At 40.5% G+C, this 15,848-nt stretch overlaps 1 protein-coding gene across 10 annotated transcripts in view; it reads right to left on the bottom strand.

Annotated features, from left to right (window-relative positions):
- The window catches only part of cita (citron rho-interacting serine/threonine kinase a), a 64,829-nt gene that overhangs the window by 28,558 nt on the left and 20,423 nt on the right, over positions 1 to 15,848 (bottom strand). For 7 of the 10 annotated variants that reach the window (XM_061785569.1, XM_061785572.1, XM_061785571.1 and 4 more), the window contains exons 11-24: positions 15,655 to 15,760; positions 13,802 to 13,945; positions 10,356 to 10,475; positions 8,946 to 9,116; positions 8,775 to 8,828; positions 8,634 to 8,687; positions 7,585 to 7,725; positions 7,299 to 7,427; positions 6,758 to 6,853; positions 5,883 to 5,999; positions 5,161 to 5,270; positions 2,635 to 2,809; positions 1,022 to 1,219; positions 755 to 808 (exon numbers count right to left, since the gene is read on the bottom strand). In XM_061785569.1, the coding sequence (XP_061641553.1) occupies positions 755 to 808; positions 1,022 to 1,219; positions 2,635 to 2,809; positions 5,161 to 5,270; positions 5,883 to 5,999; positions 6,758 to 6,853; positions 7,299 to 7,427; positions 7,585 to 7,725; positions 8,634 to 8,687; positions 8,775 to 8,828; positions 8,946 to 9,116; positions 10,356 to 10,475; positions 13,802 to 13,945; positions 15,655 to 15,760 (1,669 nt within the window). The remainder of the gene's footprint in view (positions 1 to 754; positions 809 to 1,021; positions 1,220 to 2,634; positions 2,810 to 5,160; positions 5,271 to 5,882; positions 6,000 to 6,757; positions 6,854 to 7,298; positions 7,428 to 7,584; positions 7,726 to 8,633; positions 8,688 to 8,774; positions 8,829 to 8,945; positions 9,117 to 10,355; positions 10,476 to 13,801; positions 13,946 to 15,654; positions 15,761 to 15,848) is intronic. The other 3 variants (XM_061785570.1, XM_061785579.1, XM_061785574.1) reach the window with 1 other exon arrangement.

Here is a 15,848-nt window from a genome sequence, read left to right as displayed (position 1 = left end):
ACTGGTTAGAGCGTCAGCCTCACAGTTCTGAGGAGCGGGGTTCAATCCCCGGTCCCGCCTGTGTGGAGTTTGCATGTTCTCCCCGTGCCTGCGTGGGTTTTCTCCGGGCACTCCGGTTTCCTCCCACATCCCAAAAACATGCATTAATTGGAGACTCTAAAATTGCCCGTAGGCCTGACTGTGAGTGCGAATGGTTGTTTGTTTCTATGTGCCCTGCGATTGGCTGGCAACCAGTTCAGGGTGTACCCCGCCTCCTGCCCGATGACAGCTGGGATAGGCTCCAGCACGCCCGCGACCCTAGTGAGGAGAAGCGGCTCAGAAAATGGATGGATGGATGGATGATTTAGCATGATGATTTCTAAATATGGATTTGAATTATCCATCCATCTATTTTCTATACTGCTTGTCCTCATTTAAGTCGTGAGTGAGCTGGGAGCCTATTCCAGCTGTATTTGGGCAAGAGGCAGGGACAAACAACCATTCACACTAACATTCACATCTATGGACAATTTAGAGTCTTTAATAAACCTAACATACATGTTTTTGGAATGTGGGAGGAAGCCGGCGTACCCGGAGAAAACCCTTGCAAGCACATGGAGAACATGCAAACTCCACATAAGACGGCACGGACTCGAGATTCGAACTCTCAGCCTCAGAACTGTGACGCAGACGTGCTAACCACTTGTCTGCCTATTTTAACTATATGAAAAATATTAAATGTATTTCAATTCCCATTATATAACTCAGCACTTACTGAACAGCTGTCTCTTAAGGCATCAAACTTCTGTTGAATTTCATCTCTGTGATTCTGTGAGAAAAAGGAAATATGTATCAACATTTGAAATGAGGAAAAAGATGTAACGCTGTTATTAAAAATGCATTCGTTGACGTTTATGTTGTGCATGTTGTGAATGTTGCTGCTGCTTTCAGTGTTAGATCTGAGAATAATAGTAGTACTTTCTGTATTGCCTGATTTTACATGTACAGTGAGTAATTTGTTCATGTGTGCTTGTCATCTTACCCTCAAAGCAGTGATTTCCTCCTCAGCCTCAGCAGTGGTCTCCTCCAACTCAGTCTTGGCTTGCTGCAGCTGGCTCTCCAAGGCGAGACGAGCTGCCTGCAGGCTGCTTATCTGGGACTCACGCTCCTGCAGGGAGAGGGTCAACTCAGACACCTGCCTCTTGATCTCCAGCTTTTCCTCTTCATGCTCTAAGCCCATCTGGAAAGGCATCAGGACAAGGGTAAATGTGTGTTTGTTAGAGTCACGATGATCTGAAAGGCTTATATTTGCATATAATTATTATGATTTGCTGTAAACTGTACAAAGTACCAAATGCTAGATTTTGGAAAAAACCAATACAGTTGAGAACCACAAGGCAATCTCAATTTTTTGGGTGAAATTTTTTGTTTTGTTTTTGTTAATATTCATTTTGGGTTAATACAGTATATTGTGTCCTTACATTTTCAGATATATTACAGGAGTTTTGTAAATTTCCTACACACACCTCCTGAGACTCCAAGTGAAAGTATTGAATTTAAATGAAACTTCGGTCATAGCAGTTTAGGTAGAATATTGAAACAGAAAACTTCAGTCTTCAGTTCAACAACATACCACAGCAATACAAAAGTAGTCCATTATAACAATTTTATATTCCTCATACATCGCAATCTATGTGAAAGTGGCGGTTTGTATTTGGGCGGGTAATAGAAGTGTTTTTTTTTGTTAATTCTAATAAACTAACATTTAGTTGAACTCAAATTCTATAAATAATAATAACATTTCAGCAAGACCTTTCAGTGCAGTCCTGTATACATTCAACAACACCACAAATAAATTACTTCATTCAACTAAATTAGGACAAAGAATGGAAATCTCTCTAACATAATGTGCTTGTATATTGAAATCCACAGGAAGAGACCATTTTATTTATGGCCCCCTTCCTAAATAAAAAATTGCAGTATGGAAAGAAAATAAAAAAATAGAGGTATTGCATTTGATCCACTTGTAATTTTGAAAGGCATTTTTGAGGCAAATGCTACACGTTTGTGTCCACTATACATAATCTAATTTATGTTACAGTGGGGTGAAGCTAAAATAAATATGGCCGTGTGAGCGGATTCTGCAGTATGTATGTACTCGGTATGCATACGTGTGTATGAGACATAAGGCAGCATGTTTGTATGTGAAAGTGCAGAGGAGTCAGCAATTAGTACCATACTTAGCATCAGTTCTCGGTGGGAAAAAGTGTGGAGGAAGAGAACTGACATTCAGCCAATAGGATGTCTACTCCTAACGTGAAAATTGTGAATAGTTTAGAAGGGCTTTTAAAAAGGAGCCAGTGCTAAAACGGTTTATTTTGAATTCGGTGTGATATTATGAAGAATGGGTGAAAACTATACTGAATGGGCCAAAATATTATTTTTATCTCACTCAAATAGAGCACTGTTATTTTTGCTAGAACTGTAGTCCTATATTAATTGAGCTAAAAAGACTACCAGCTCAGTGGCCGATCAGATGCCTTAATCCGCATTGTGGACAGTAATACTGTAATCTAAAGCTACACTGAGAGACGGCTAAAGAGCATTACTTAATCCTGAGCAGAAAGATTTTGTTTCTGCTTCCTATCACCTCACCTCCCGCAGCCTACTCTCCAGTTCCAGTAGACGGGTCCTCTTTGTCTGCTCTTGCTGACTGATCTTCTCGAGATGTTCTTCCAGTTTGGCATTTTGAGCCTCAAGCTTACCTGCCTGAGACTCCAAATAGAACTTTTGCTGTCGCAGCTCCGAGATCATCTCCTCTTGGGCTTTCCTAAATAAATTCAAACAAATAAATAAATTTTAAAAACAAACAATGGATATCTATTGTACTGTTTATCTAAAAGTGGAGGTACCTATGTTACATCTTCAACAAAATAATGGAATTACAGCTGTATGTATGACAAAAAAACATCATAATCGTCCCACTAGAAGAATTTGATGCTCTATTGTAATTCATTTAAATAAATACAAAACATTTATGAAAAGATTAGTTGAAGTGGCATTTTCTCGACTTACAGTGGTGTGAAAAAGTATTGGCTACCTTCTCAAATTCTTATATTTTTGCATCCATCCATCCATCCATTTTCTGAGCCGCTTCTCCTCACTAGGGTCGCGGGCGTGCTGGAGCCTATCCCAGCTATCATCGGGCAGGAGGCGGGGTACACCCTGAACTGGTTGCCAGCCAATCGCAGGGCACATAGAAACAAACAACCATTCGCACTCACAGTCATGCCTACGGGCAATTTAGAGTCTCCAATTAATGCATGTTTTTGGGATATGGGAGGAAACCGGAGTGCCCGGAGAAAACCCACGCAGGCACGGGGATAACATGTAAAACTCCACACAGGCGGGGACGGGGATTGAACCCCGCACCTCAGAACTGTGAGGCTGACGCTCTAACCAGTCGGCCACCGTGCCATATTTTTGCATAGTTTCCCAATTTTAATGCTTAAGATCATCAAATAAATGTAAATATCATACAAATATAACCAAAGTGAACTTAAAATGCTGTTTTAAATGGTTATTTAATTTATTAAGGGAACAAAATAAAAGTAATTACCCCCTTGTTAAATCATGAATTAATTGTGGCTATTCACAACTTTTGGTTCATTTTCACTGACCACACCCAAGCCTGATTACTTTCAGACCTGCTCAATCAAGAAATCAGTTAAACAGAATCTGTCCCGACAAAATCAAGTCAGACAAAAGATCTAAAAAAGCTGCAAAAAAAAAAAAGACACGATCAAAAGAAATTGCACTGTCGCAAAAATAAAGTAATTGACATCTATCAGTCTGGAAAGGGTTACAAAAGCCATTTCTAAAGCTTTCGGGTTCCAACGAACCATTAGGAGCCCCATTATCCTCACATGGAGAAAACATGGAACAGTGGTGAACCTTCCCAAGAGTGGCCGGCCAACAAAGATTACCCCAAGAGAACAGCAATGACTCATCCAGGAGGACACAAAGGAACTCAGGACAACTTCTAAAGAACTGCAGGCCCCCCTTGCCTCAGTTAAGGTCAGTGTTCCTGACACAACAATAAGGAAGAGACTGGGCAAAAATGGCATCTATGGCAGAGTTCCAAGGCAAAAACCACTGCTGACCAAAAAGATCATAAAAGCTTGTCTTGCTTTAGCAAAAAAACATCTGAATGATTTCCAAGATTTTTGACAGAATATTATATGGACTGACAAGATGAAAGTTGAGCTTTTTGGAAGGTGTGTGCCCAGTTACATCTGGCGTAATTGTAGCACACCATTTCAGAAAAAGAACATGACAGTCAAACATGGTGTTGGTAGTGTGATGGTCTTGGGCAGCTTAGCTCCTTTAGGACCTGGACAACTTGTTGTGATTGATGGAACCATGAATTCTGCTCTTTAATAGAAAATCCTGAAGGAGAATGTTCAGCCATCAGTTTGTGACCTCAAGCTGAAGCACCCTTGGATTCTGCAGCAGGATAACGATCCAAAACACATCAAGTCAACTTCTGAATAGCTTAAAAAAACAAAATGATTGTTTTGGAGCGGCCTAGTCAAACTCCGAACTTGAATCCGATTGAAATGCAGTGGCATGACCTTAAAAAGGCCGTCCATGCTCGAAAACCCTCAATTTTTGCTGAATTCAAACAATTCTGCAAGGAAGAGTGGGTCAAAATATCTCCATAGAGATGTAAGGGACTCATTGCCAGTTATAGAAAACGCTTGATTTCAGATGTTGGTTGTGTTACAGTTATTAGGTTTAGGGGGCCATTACTTTTTCACACTGGGCCAGATAACTGAATAGTTTTTTGTTCTTTAATAGATGAAATCCATTTAAAAACAGCATTTTAAATTCACTTGGGTTACATTTGTCTGATATTTACATTTGTTTGATTATCTTACACATTAAAGTGGGTAAACTCTGCAAAAATATAAGAATTTGAGAAGGGGAACAATACTTTTTCATGGCACTGTAGCAAGAACCATGCTGCATCATTAAAAGGAGCCATTAGTCATGGTGCACAGAGATTTACAGATTTAAATGTACACTAATAAAGCCATTGGAGGCAGGAGGAGATGGCGTCAGTGTGGGTTGAGGACCGTCATGAAAGCACAATATGGGCAGAAGGTCATGTTAACGCACATATTCTTCTGGGTGTAGATGCTGCTGTTAGCAGCCAGCTTGTTAGCCTCTGACAGCTCGGCGATGCGCTGCTCCAGATTCCTCATCTTCGAATCCATAGCGTTAATGGTCTACAGGAAGAGAGGAGACACAATATGATGGTGCAAAGTAAAAAAAACTGGACAGGATTTTATCATCATTTATTTATTTATCATTAGCGTTCTCACATGCACAAATTTCAGCAGAAGAATTATTATTTTTTTTTTTTAGGAAACAGAAGGTTTCACTCTAGCAAAATCCTCTTAACTTCCCTTAAAGGTGTTGGTTGAATCTTCTACTGTCAATGTCAGACGACAAAAAGCTTCTTAACTGCCTCAATTCTACCACATTAACCAGATTAGGACTTAAGACCAGACTTTACAGTGCAAAATGATGTACACTACAATATAATCGGTCTACAAAAGTGTTTGTTCTAATACAGCCAAACCACTATGACATATTGTGTATGGAAAGAAGTTAAAAGATGTAATAATTCTGTCAATTTTGAGAGAAGCGTGTTCATAAACTTTCATAGGTAAACATTTTAAATGTATACTCAGCACATCTTTTTGCTATATCATTTACTAGAGTTACATTTGTTTTTGGAGTAAACAATATCTATAATTGGTTTATTTGAATGTAGAGTATGAATTTAAAGGCAGTTCTCACAGTGACAATTTTAAATTCACTGCCATTTTTCTTACCGCTTTCTGCTCGCTGATAAGTTTGCAGTTCTCTCTTGACTCCTCCTCCTGCTGCGCTCTTCTTGCCTCGAGGCTCTCTTTGTCAGCTAGGTCCACCTTCATTTGGGCTTCCAGAACCTTGAGATCAGATAGAGTTGGTGAATATACACACCACAAATCAAATCAATACCATTATATGCGTTAAAAATGTATAAGGATAATATGTCAGCACGCAATCTACTATCACAGTAAATTAGAATCAGGGGTGTCAAACTCATTGTAGTTCATGGGCCACATACTGCCTAATTTGATGTCAAAGCGGCCAGACCACTAACACTATACCATACTTAATACAACAATAAAAAGTTTTTCCTTTTGTTTTAATGCATAACAAAACGTATGTTTGCAAAATCTTTAAATATAATGATTAAAATTTTATTTTTTTTTGTACAAAACGTCTGATTGCTTGAGAAACTTTTGCTTTAGTTTGTCATCTACATGTGCCCATAATAACTGCTCGCAGTGATTGTATTTTAAGGCATAAAACGTTAAGTCACAGGTATTTGGAACTGAAAAATACTATATAGTATTGAACTTTAAAATTAAATCAACTTATGAAGACCTAGGAATTATTACCATTCCATTTTCTTCATGAGCTAAATAAGTCTCAAAAGTATCTTTAGTCCCCACCATTACAATGTCTTCTATACGTTTTCACTTTCAAATTCATCCTGTGGGCCAGATTATATACCGTAGGGGGCTGGTTTTGGCCCGTGGGCCACATGTTTGACACCACATGAATTAGACTAATAACTTGAATCGCTTAATCATGGGGTATTAGCTTTTGTTCATGTTTCATCCTGGAGAAGACATTTTCAGTACCATAATAACACTACCTTAATTTTGTCTTCATAAAGCCTCTCCTTTTGGACAAGCTGAGTTTCCATCCGTTGTGCCGTAGACTGGGCATCCCTCAGGTGGTCCTCTAGTTCCTGCAAAGAAATAGAAGAACACAATAGTGTAATGAATTACCATTTCCTGAAACGGACATATATAGACAGGATCACATTTGTATTTGATTGCGATTTACATTCATTACGCAACATCATGTTCACACAGTAGCACAGAACTGTTTAAGTAAACCTACTACAATAACAAATGCACAATAAAAAGAAATAAAGAAACTTGCATTGAAAAGTTGTAAATCCACAAAACGGCTGTAGCTGCGCCTATTCATATTGACACCGGTTAAGTCCTCCGATCTATATACTAAGCTGAAAACCTGACATTTATGAGAGCTGAGCTAGCTAGTGCATGTAGTGTGCAGGTATGAGCTCTCAGTAAGGAGCGATGAAGATAACCAGCGATGGGCAGCGGGTGAAATTAGGGGTGGAGTGGTGAAGAGTATTAAGTAAATCTTATCTGTAGGTCTCTCACCAGGATCTTTTCAGCCATCTGCTGGATCTGGTGGGATTTGGTCTGAATGTCATCTTTCAGCTTATTCTCCCGGCGCTCAACCATCTCCAGCCTCTTTACCTGGTTCTCCAGGGTCTTCCTGCCCTCCTGCTTACACACCACAAACAACAAAATGAGACATAAGGTGAAGTGTACAGTGTACGGCTACAAAGTTGAAAGAAGTGAGGAAGTCTAACTATAGTCACACTGTGTGTCAATATTTTACAGTGCTAAGAGTAAGGTGCAGCACTTTTGTCTAAAGTGGTACCTCTGTCTCTCTCAGGCGACGTTTGAGCGTGTCACTGGAGTCGCTTTTGCCTCGCAAGCGTTCCAGGTCTCGTTCCAGCCGTTCTTTGGCCTGTCTGACATTCTGTAGCAGTTCAGTGGCTTCTGTACTCGCTTTCACCGCCTAAGGGAGGTGAGGTCAGGGGGTTAAAGGTTAGTTAGTGGATCCTTGGACAGAGCTCCTGAAACGCTTGAAACAGACATTTGCAGTCATTTATACAGAGTATCTGCAGATTTAAGCAAGCCCACAAGATTTTTCAAGACCTTGTTTATGGACTTCCCTGGTCGTATTTTAGTGAATCAGAAGTCTTACATTTATCTCATTTAATTAAAAAAATGACAGCTAACCACGAAGAGAAGGCGAGATGGGCTTAATATTATATCACAATATAGAAATGTCATAATATTTCTGTTTTCACACTATGATATGATTTAGCCCTTAACACAAGCACTTCCCCTTGATTTGGTGCCTTCCATCCATCCATTTTCTATAATGCTTATCCTTCATTTCGAAAAACCAAATTAAAGACTAAGAAATCTGCAGCCCACAAGATTTTTCAAGACCTTGTTTATGCATTTCCCTGGTCGTATTTTAGTGAGTCAGATGTCTTAAATTTATCTCATTTAATTAAAAAAATGACAGCTAACCACGAAGAGAAGGCGAGATGGGCTTAATATTATATCACAATATAGAAATGTCATAATATTTCTGTTTTCACACTATGATATGATTTAGCCCTTAACACAAGCACTTCCCCTGGATTTGGCGCCTTCCATCCATCCATTTTCTATAATGCTTATCCTTCATTTCGGAAAACCCAATTAAAGACTAAGAAATCTGCAGGCATGCTGGATGTACAAATATAGAATATTTTTAAAAACACAATATGGAATAAAGAGGGCACAAAGAAGGCCACTGCAATTATTGGACTACCAGATGCAATTGCATTTTGCTCCTCATTCCAGATAAAGACAGTTTCTGTCTCAAACACACAAAGATTAGTGTATTAGTATAATCAATAATAAATTTACCTTTGACAGTTTGTCCTGGAGCTCCTGGATTTTCACCTGTTGCTCAGCATTTGTCTTGAGAAGGAAGCAAACCGTCAAATAGTTACATTTAACTACAACTCTATCACTCTAACCCTATTAACACCGTGAGTCTCACTTTACCTTTTCCAGTTTGGAAAGAAGCTCCTCTACCTCTGCTTTACCCTGCTCTTTAGCCTGGAAGAATAAAGCTTGATTAAGATTATTTGATCCAATTTCTAATAACTGCAGTGAAATAAGACGAGAAGCAGCACTGTGTTTTACCGTATACTGCACATTTATTGGCTAGTGTACCTTCTGAATCCTCTGCTGGTATTCTACAGCTTTCCGTTTGAGTTCCTCGCTGGTTTGTCTTGAGTCTCTAAGTTCCGATTCGTAGAGGTCACTGCGGCGGCGGGCAGCTGACAGGTCCTCCTCCAGCTGTCTGATGGTCACTTGCATCTCCTCCAGCTGGGCATGGTACTCCTAAAACAACACAACCGTAACACAATCTCGTGTACCCAATAAAAAAAACTGCATCAAAACTTTCATCGTCTGTGCTATCACAGAGATGAAAAAGCTTTAGAGTGACAATGTCAAAAAGCATTAATTTCATGTATATTTATTATTGCGGTTGTACCACAGTTTCCCCCTTCACACATAGCTAAATAAGGAGAACAAATTTGAGAAATATACACATTCAGTACCATTGTGGTGTAGTCCTATACCCCCACAAATAACAACTAAAATAAATAAACATATTTTTAAATTAATAAAGGCAGAAATAAAGGATTCCAATGCTAACTGCACTGAGTAATCGTTATTTTCAAACTTTGTGTCTTGTATAATGACTCACGCAAGTACCGGTACTTCTCTTTAGGCCCCTTATATTATAAGCTGGCATTTAATGCTTTGTGTGCATTTATTATAAATTGTGTGCAACAGTGTGAAAAAGAATTTCAGAGGCTCATTTGGAAAAGCATGAAAAAAAGTGAGCTGCTCTCCTGCTTTACAGACAAAGATGTGTTGACTTTGTTACATTGTGTAGCGGGCTATAGAAGCTGCAGTGCACTGCAGCAATAACTGTTCACCCACACAAAAAAAACAAATCAAAGCTAACATAGAAAGGCAGATTAAACCTTTTATATAATCTATGATGGCTAATTCTGCTATGCTTCAATGAGGAATCAAGCAGAAACACATTTCAGAACATTTTGCTTGATCTTGATCAATTTTTTTGAGGTGGGATGATTGGTTTCCTTCATGACTATGAGGATATTTGTAATGTACTGTATTTCTCAGTTAAATGTGTACAGTATCCTCTGATGCTAAATTGGGAATCATTGTGCCTATTTTCCCCTGGAGACAACTGCAGGCAAGCATCATCTTGATTAATGATCAAAGTCTCCATTTTTGTACCTTCCAGTGATGCCATCTGCAGGGATGACCTTTGTGATTACAGAACGTAGAACAAGGGAACCCTCAGAGGTGATGCCCTGCCTGAGTATTGCTGATAAGGTGCATCGTTGCACTGCAACTTCCACCATTTCATTACTACGGGTAAAGGCAAACAGTTATTTCCCATTTGAATGGATAGATTTGACAGATTTTTTTTTTTTTCAAGTCGGTCATTTTTATACTCATTTTCTTAGCTAACCTAGAAAACTGAATCACACGTTTATTTATATTGAATAGGAGAAAGGATGATGTAACTACTATACATACTTGCTCTTTAATTTCCTGCAGCTTGTTGCTCTGCTCACGGATGTCGTGCAGCAGCTGCATGGCTTTGTCATCTTCTCGAGAGACTTCCACACGTGCCTCCTCAAGGCTCCGCTTTAGGCTCTGGAAACACAGCATGCACACAGATCACAGCTCAAAGTAATATTTATTTGGTAAAGGGCACCAAAGTACAGGTAGACCATTTTGTGAAACAACTTTTAGAGAGCACGGTTTGGTTTTAAGGCAGGGGTGCCAAACGTACAGCCCGCGGGTCGGATCAGACCCGCAAATGGCTTTAATCTGGCCCACGAGATGATTTAGTAAAAGTATAAAAATGAGCTGCAATAAATTTCAATGAAAGAAACTGCCGTTCTAATTTCATCCACTGGATAGCAATTGTGTTAAGCAAGCAAATTGTTTATACTGATCAACGAATCCATGGTTCGCAAGTGGAGGAAGCAGGAAAACGAGCTTCGCCAAGTCAAGAAGACGAAGCTGAGTTTCCGCGGAAAAAAAAGAAAAACTAGAAATAAGGCGAGGTGACCCGAAATGGAAGACCAAATTGAGCAATGAATTAATGAGCAAAGAACAGCCGGGAGAAGCGTCTCTACAGTCACCATTCGACTGAGTGCAATAACCCGGGGCTTGCCATCATTCCGGGAGGCTTGACGAACCGCTGGACATCCGTGTAAACAGGGCGTTCAAAGTGAAATGAGGGGCGTGGGAGCAGTGGATGACAGATGGCGAACACAGCTTTACTAAGACAGGGAGGCAACGCCGGGCGAGTTACGCCACTATATGTGAATGGTTTGTGGATGCTTGGGCTAAGGTATCTGCTTTGACCGTTGTCCGAGCTTTCGCGAAAGCTGGCATCATTGATGCCGAGAGACGTAGTCTCTCCAGCGTGTCCTGGGTCATCCCCGGGGTCTTCTCCCGATGTGACGTGACCGGAACACCTCACCGGGGAGGCGTACGGCAGGCATCCGAATCAGATGCCCCAGCCACCTCATCTGGCTCCTCTCAATGTGGAGGAGCAGCGGCTCTACTCTGAGCTCCTCCCGGATGACAGAGCTTCGCACGCTATCTCTAAGGGAGAGCCCAGACACCCTATGTAGAAAATTGTTCTTTCGGTCACGACCCACAGCTCGTGACCATAGGTGAGGGTAGGAACGTAGATCGACCGTTAAATTGAGAGCTTCGCCTCTTGGCTTCTTCTTTACCACAACGGACAGCTACAAAGTCCACGACTACAGACGCTGCTCCGATACGCCTGCCGATCTTTCGTTCCATTCTTCCCTCACTCGTGAACAAGACCCCAAGATATTTGAACTCCTCCACTTGGGGCAGGATCTCATCCCCGACCTGGAGAGGGCATGCCACCTTTTACCAGTCCTCTTGAGAGGGGTTGGACTCTCTTCCACTCTGGAGTTGCCCACGGTGAGAGGCGCCGAGCAGTTGTGGGTATACTTATGGCCCCCTGGTTTGGTGCCTGTACATTGGAGTTCACCCCGGTGGACGAGAGGGTAGCCTCCCTCCGCCTTCGGGTGGGGGGACTGGTCCTGACTGTTGTTTGTGCCTATGCACCAAACAGCAGTTTTTATTGCTAAAAAAAGCTATTGTTAAAAAGCTCCTCGGTGGCAAGGCCCTGGGGGTGGATGAGATTCGCCCGGAGTTCCTAAAGGCTCTGGATGTTGTAGGGCTGTCCTGGTTCACACACATCTGCAACATCGCGTGGATATCGGGGACAGTGCCTCTGGATTGGCAGTCTGGGGTGGTGGGCCCCCTTTTTAAGAAAGGGGACTGGAGGGTGTGTTCCAACTACAGGGGGATCACACTCCTTAGGCTCCCTGATAAGGTCTATTCAGGAGTGACGGAGAGGAGGGTCCGTCGGGAAGTTGAATCTCAGATTCAGGAGGAGCAGTGTGGTTTTCGTGCTGGCCGTGGAACAGTGGACCAGCTTTACACCCTCGGCAGGGTCTTCAAGGGTGCATGGGAGTTTGCCCAACCAGTCTACATGTGTTTTGTGGACTTGGAGAAGGCGTTCGACCGTGCCCCTCAGTATACGCACTTTCGAGTTGAAGCTGTCATTGCTGGAGTCGCCGGTGTTGATGCAGCTAACTTCCCCTGTCTGAAAAATGTGTGCGTGACCCAACATGTGGCAGAAATGAAGTGGTTAGAAGATAAAATAACGGGACTGTTACGGGAGTTTGAACAACGCTTTCAGATTTTTGGTGAACTGGAGAAAGACTAAAAAAGTTTTTTGCTTGCCATTCACCGTGAATCCCTCTGATCTGCCCGTCAACATCCAACTTGAAATAATAGACTTGCAGTGAGACTCAGATTTGAAGGGAAAATTTGCCGCAGCTGGCTTGGAGACATTTTGTCAGAATCTCTTGCTAGATTACCCCAACTCGAGAACCCTTGCTGCAAAACTGTTGTGCATGTTTGGAACCACATATCTTTGTGAGCAAGTTTTCTCTCAAGCACTTGAATCACATCCTGAAGTTGGCTGCCACTCAGGATCTGACGCCTGATATTGATCGCGCTGGTGAAAGCTAAAAGATGCCAGGTATCAGGAGTCAAATAATGCAACCCTACTTAAAGTTCTGCATGAGACAACCTGATATAGTTCTGTGATCTGTGATATACTTCTGTTAATCATTGAGGCATTGTGTGTTCTTTGTCCTCAGAATTTTCAAATAAATTGGTGTTTTATGATAAATAGTGATGTTGTGCTTGTACTATTTTGGACACACTGTCCTCAGGCTCCAGCTTTAGGTTTATGTTTTTATGTTGATGTGCTATTGTTTTTAATTGATTTGATTTGTATATTTAACCTATTCTTGATTGGTGACTCTGTGGTTCTTGCACTTCTTTGGGGAATAGGGTTTCATTATTTTTATCTACATTTCTATCTAAGAAATGACACCCTGATATAGTTCTGTGATACAGTTCTGTGAATCACTGAAGCATTGTGTGTTTGTGTGATCTTTTTCCTTAGAATTTAAAAAAAACTTGAAGTGTTTTATGATTAATAGTGATGTTGTGCTTGTACTATTTTGGACCGTATTAAAACAAAGAAAACAATCTGAAGTTGTTGTTTTTAAGTCATACAGAACCATGATTTTACCGGTCCGGTCCACTTAGGAATAGATTTTTTTCCATGTGGCCCCTGAGCTAAAATGAGTTTGACACCCCTGTTTTAAGGTTTTATTTGAATTTCCTCTGTATTTAATGAGTAATGATGGAGGTTTGAGCCTGACTTGCAGAATTATGTTTTGCCACTCAAAGTTTTTACATTACCATGACTTCTGGAAATCCAAAAGATTTTACTGAGGTAATTCAGCTTTTTTTCAGAGGACATATCAGAGGATGTTTGTGTAACTCAAAATGTCTGGAGGGATTCTCTCACATCTACAGAGAAATTTGTTGTGTGCTGTATGACTCACACTGCACTCCGTAATGTAGGTGGCGAGGTCTTGCTCGAGGATGCTCCTTTGTGTCTCGGAGGCCTTCAACTCCACATCTTTCTGGTGGAGGACTGACTCTAGATCAGTCATTTTGCGTTGGAACCTGGAGATCTCCTGCTCCATCTGAATACATGACAGGTTCAATGAATAAAATCCTTTATTTGTAGATTAAAATGTATCACTGTGTGGAAATGGACACATTTTGTATCTAGATGATTTGACCATTGTTATAATAATGAGGTTCTAATGAAAAATGCTATTATTCAGTATTATGTTTGCAGTTACCGGTCTTTTAAAAAAAAAAAAATGTATACATATCATCCGATACTAAATGGGTTGTTAAGCACCCATGTTCAACTAGAGAGACTTTGGCAGTGTTTGACAAATGTTTATGCATTCTGTGTGCCCCTTTGTGTGACCCTGTGGAGCTGCAGCCACCCAGCATGCACTGTGTTCAGTTCCCATGTAAGTAAATCAACAACAAGGAGGTTTAGGTTATCTAGAGGGGACAGGTACTGAGTTATGACCCAACTGTTAGCTGATAAAGGACACTTTGGAAGAGTGTCTCCATTTATAGGGGGCTAACTGACAACAAACAAAAAAAGAGGTCATAAACACCAACGCTTAGAGGGGTATCACTTTTAGGATTGCCCCATTCTATCTTACTGGCTTATTGGAAGGTGAAATGACTGAAGCTCTTCAGAGAGCTTGCAAATTTTATTCAACATGCATACTCGGTGACCATTATCAACCTTTGAATAAAAAAAGTCAACCTTTTGTGCTCTGTACATTGATACATTTATTTATTAGAAGATATTTCCATAACAGAGGTGAAAATCTCAAGAATGTGCACTAAAAAGTGGTGATTTGAAACAGGAAAAGGTGTCCAAAAGCAACCAATCCCAATCACATTTATATTTCAACTAACTGCGAATGTTTCACAAAACTGTTCTCTCAGAAACAAAAATTGCTAACAATCTGTTCGGATTTTTATGTTCACTACATAATTGTTCAATATGGAAATTTAAAAACAATTTTACTATAATCCCTATTGGGAAAATGCAAGGTGAAATATGACATTATCCTCATGCGTTGGTGTTGTTTGTCACGAAAGTTGCCATGGTGTTTCCAGCATATAAAATTTGGAGGCAGCAACCTCTGCATAATTTCAGGTCACCTCCGGCTCTAATAGCTCTGACATCATGAAAACTGCTATTATCTGATGAGTGTTGCAGTAGTTGGGATATTTTTAACTGCAATTGCGCGATAATGCCACACTGTGTTGGAAACAGTTGGAAGTCACTCCTGAAACCGTCTAAGGATTTTATTTCTTACTGACAATGTGTCGGACAATTTTGTGGATTTTCAAACAGGTGAACATTGTTTCTTTTCTAATCAAGAAAACTGCTATTATGCGACTAGTGTTGCAGTCGTTGGGATATTTTTAACTGCAATTGTGTGATTAAGCCGCACTGTGTTGGAAAAAGTTGGAAATCAATCCTGAAACCCTCTAAGGATTTTATTTCCTACTGACAATGTGTCGGACAATTTCGTGGATTTTCAAACAGGTGAACATTGTTTCTTTTGTAACCAAGCCTGTCTGATTTTAAATGAGCGTTACACCTTATGCTTTCTGCTTTTCAAAGATGTATTGTAAAATAAGTGAGTATTTTTCAAGGTGAGGTGACAAACAGTGTTTTAATGAAAAGAAAATGTTAAAGATCAATAAAATGCAAACACCTAACAGGAAAATCGTTTGTCTGAACCAACGGGCGGCGCAGCGTACACACCTGTGTAACATATTAGAATTATACCACCAGCAAAAGTTTTACCTTGTGACATTTGTCTTGGGTTTCTTGTAATTCCTTGCTTTTAAGGTGGAGCTTCTTTTCCATGGAGTTGGTCTTAGCAGGAGAGTTGAGGCCTACAGACACTGCCCTGGAGTCAACAACACATCAATAATTATTTTCAAGCCAAATAGAAATGTTACTTACAAAGTGTGTGGGTAATACACACCTAAAACATA

This window comes from Phyllopteryx taeniolatus, chromosome 9 (assembly GCF_024500385.1).
Source record: "Phyllopteryx taeniolatus isolate TA_2022b chromosome 9, UOR_Ptae_1.2, whole genome shotgun sequence".
Lineage (NCBI taxonomy): Eukaryota > Metazoa > Chordata > Actinopteri > Syngnathiformes > Syngnathidae > Phyllopteryx > Phyllopteryx taeniolatus.
The sequence above is the reverse complement of the archived record's forward strand: the minus strand, read 5'-3'. Positions and strand labels throughout refer to the sequence as shown.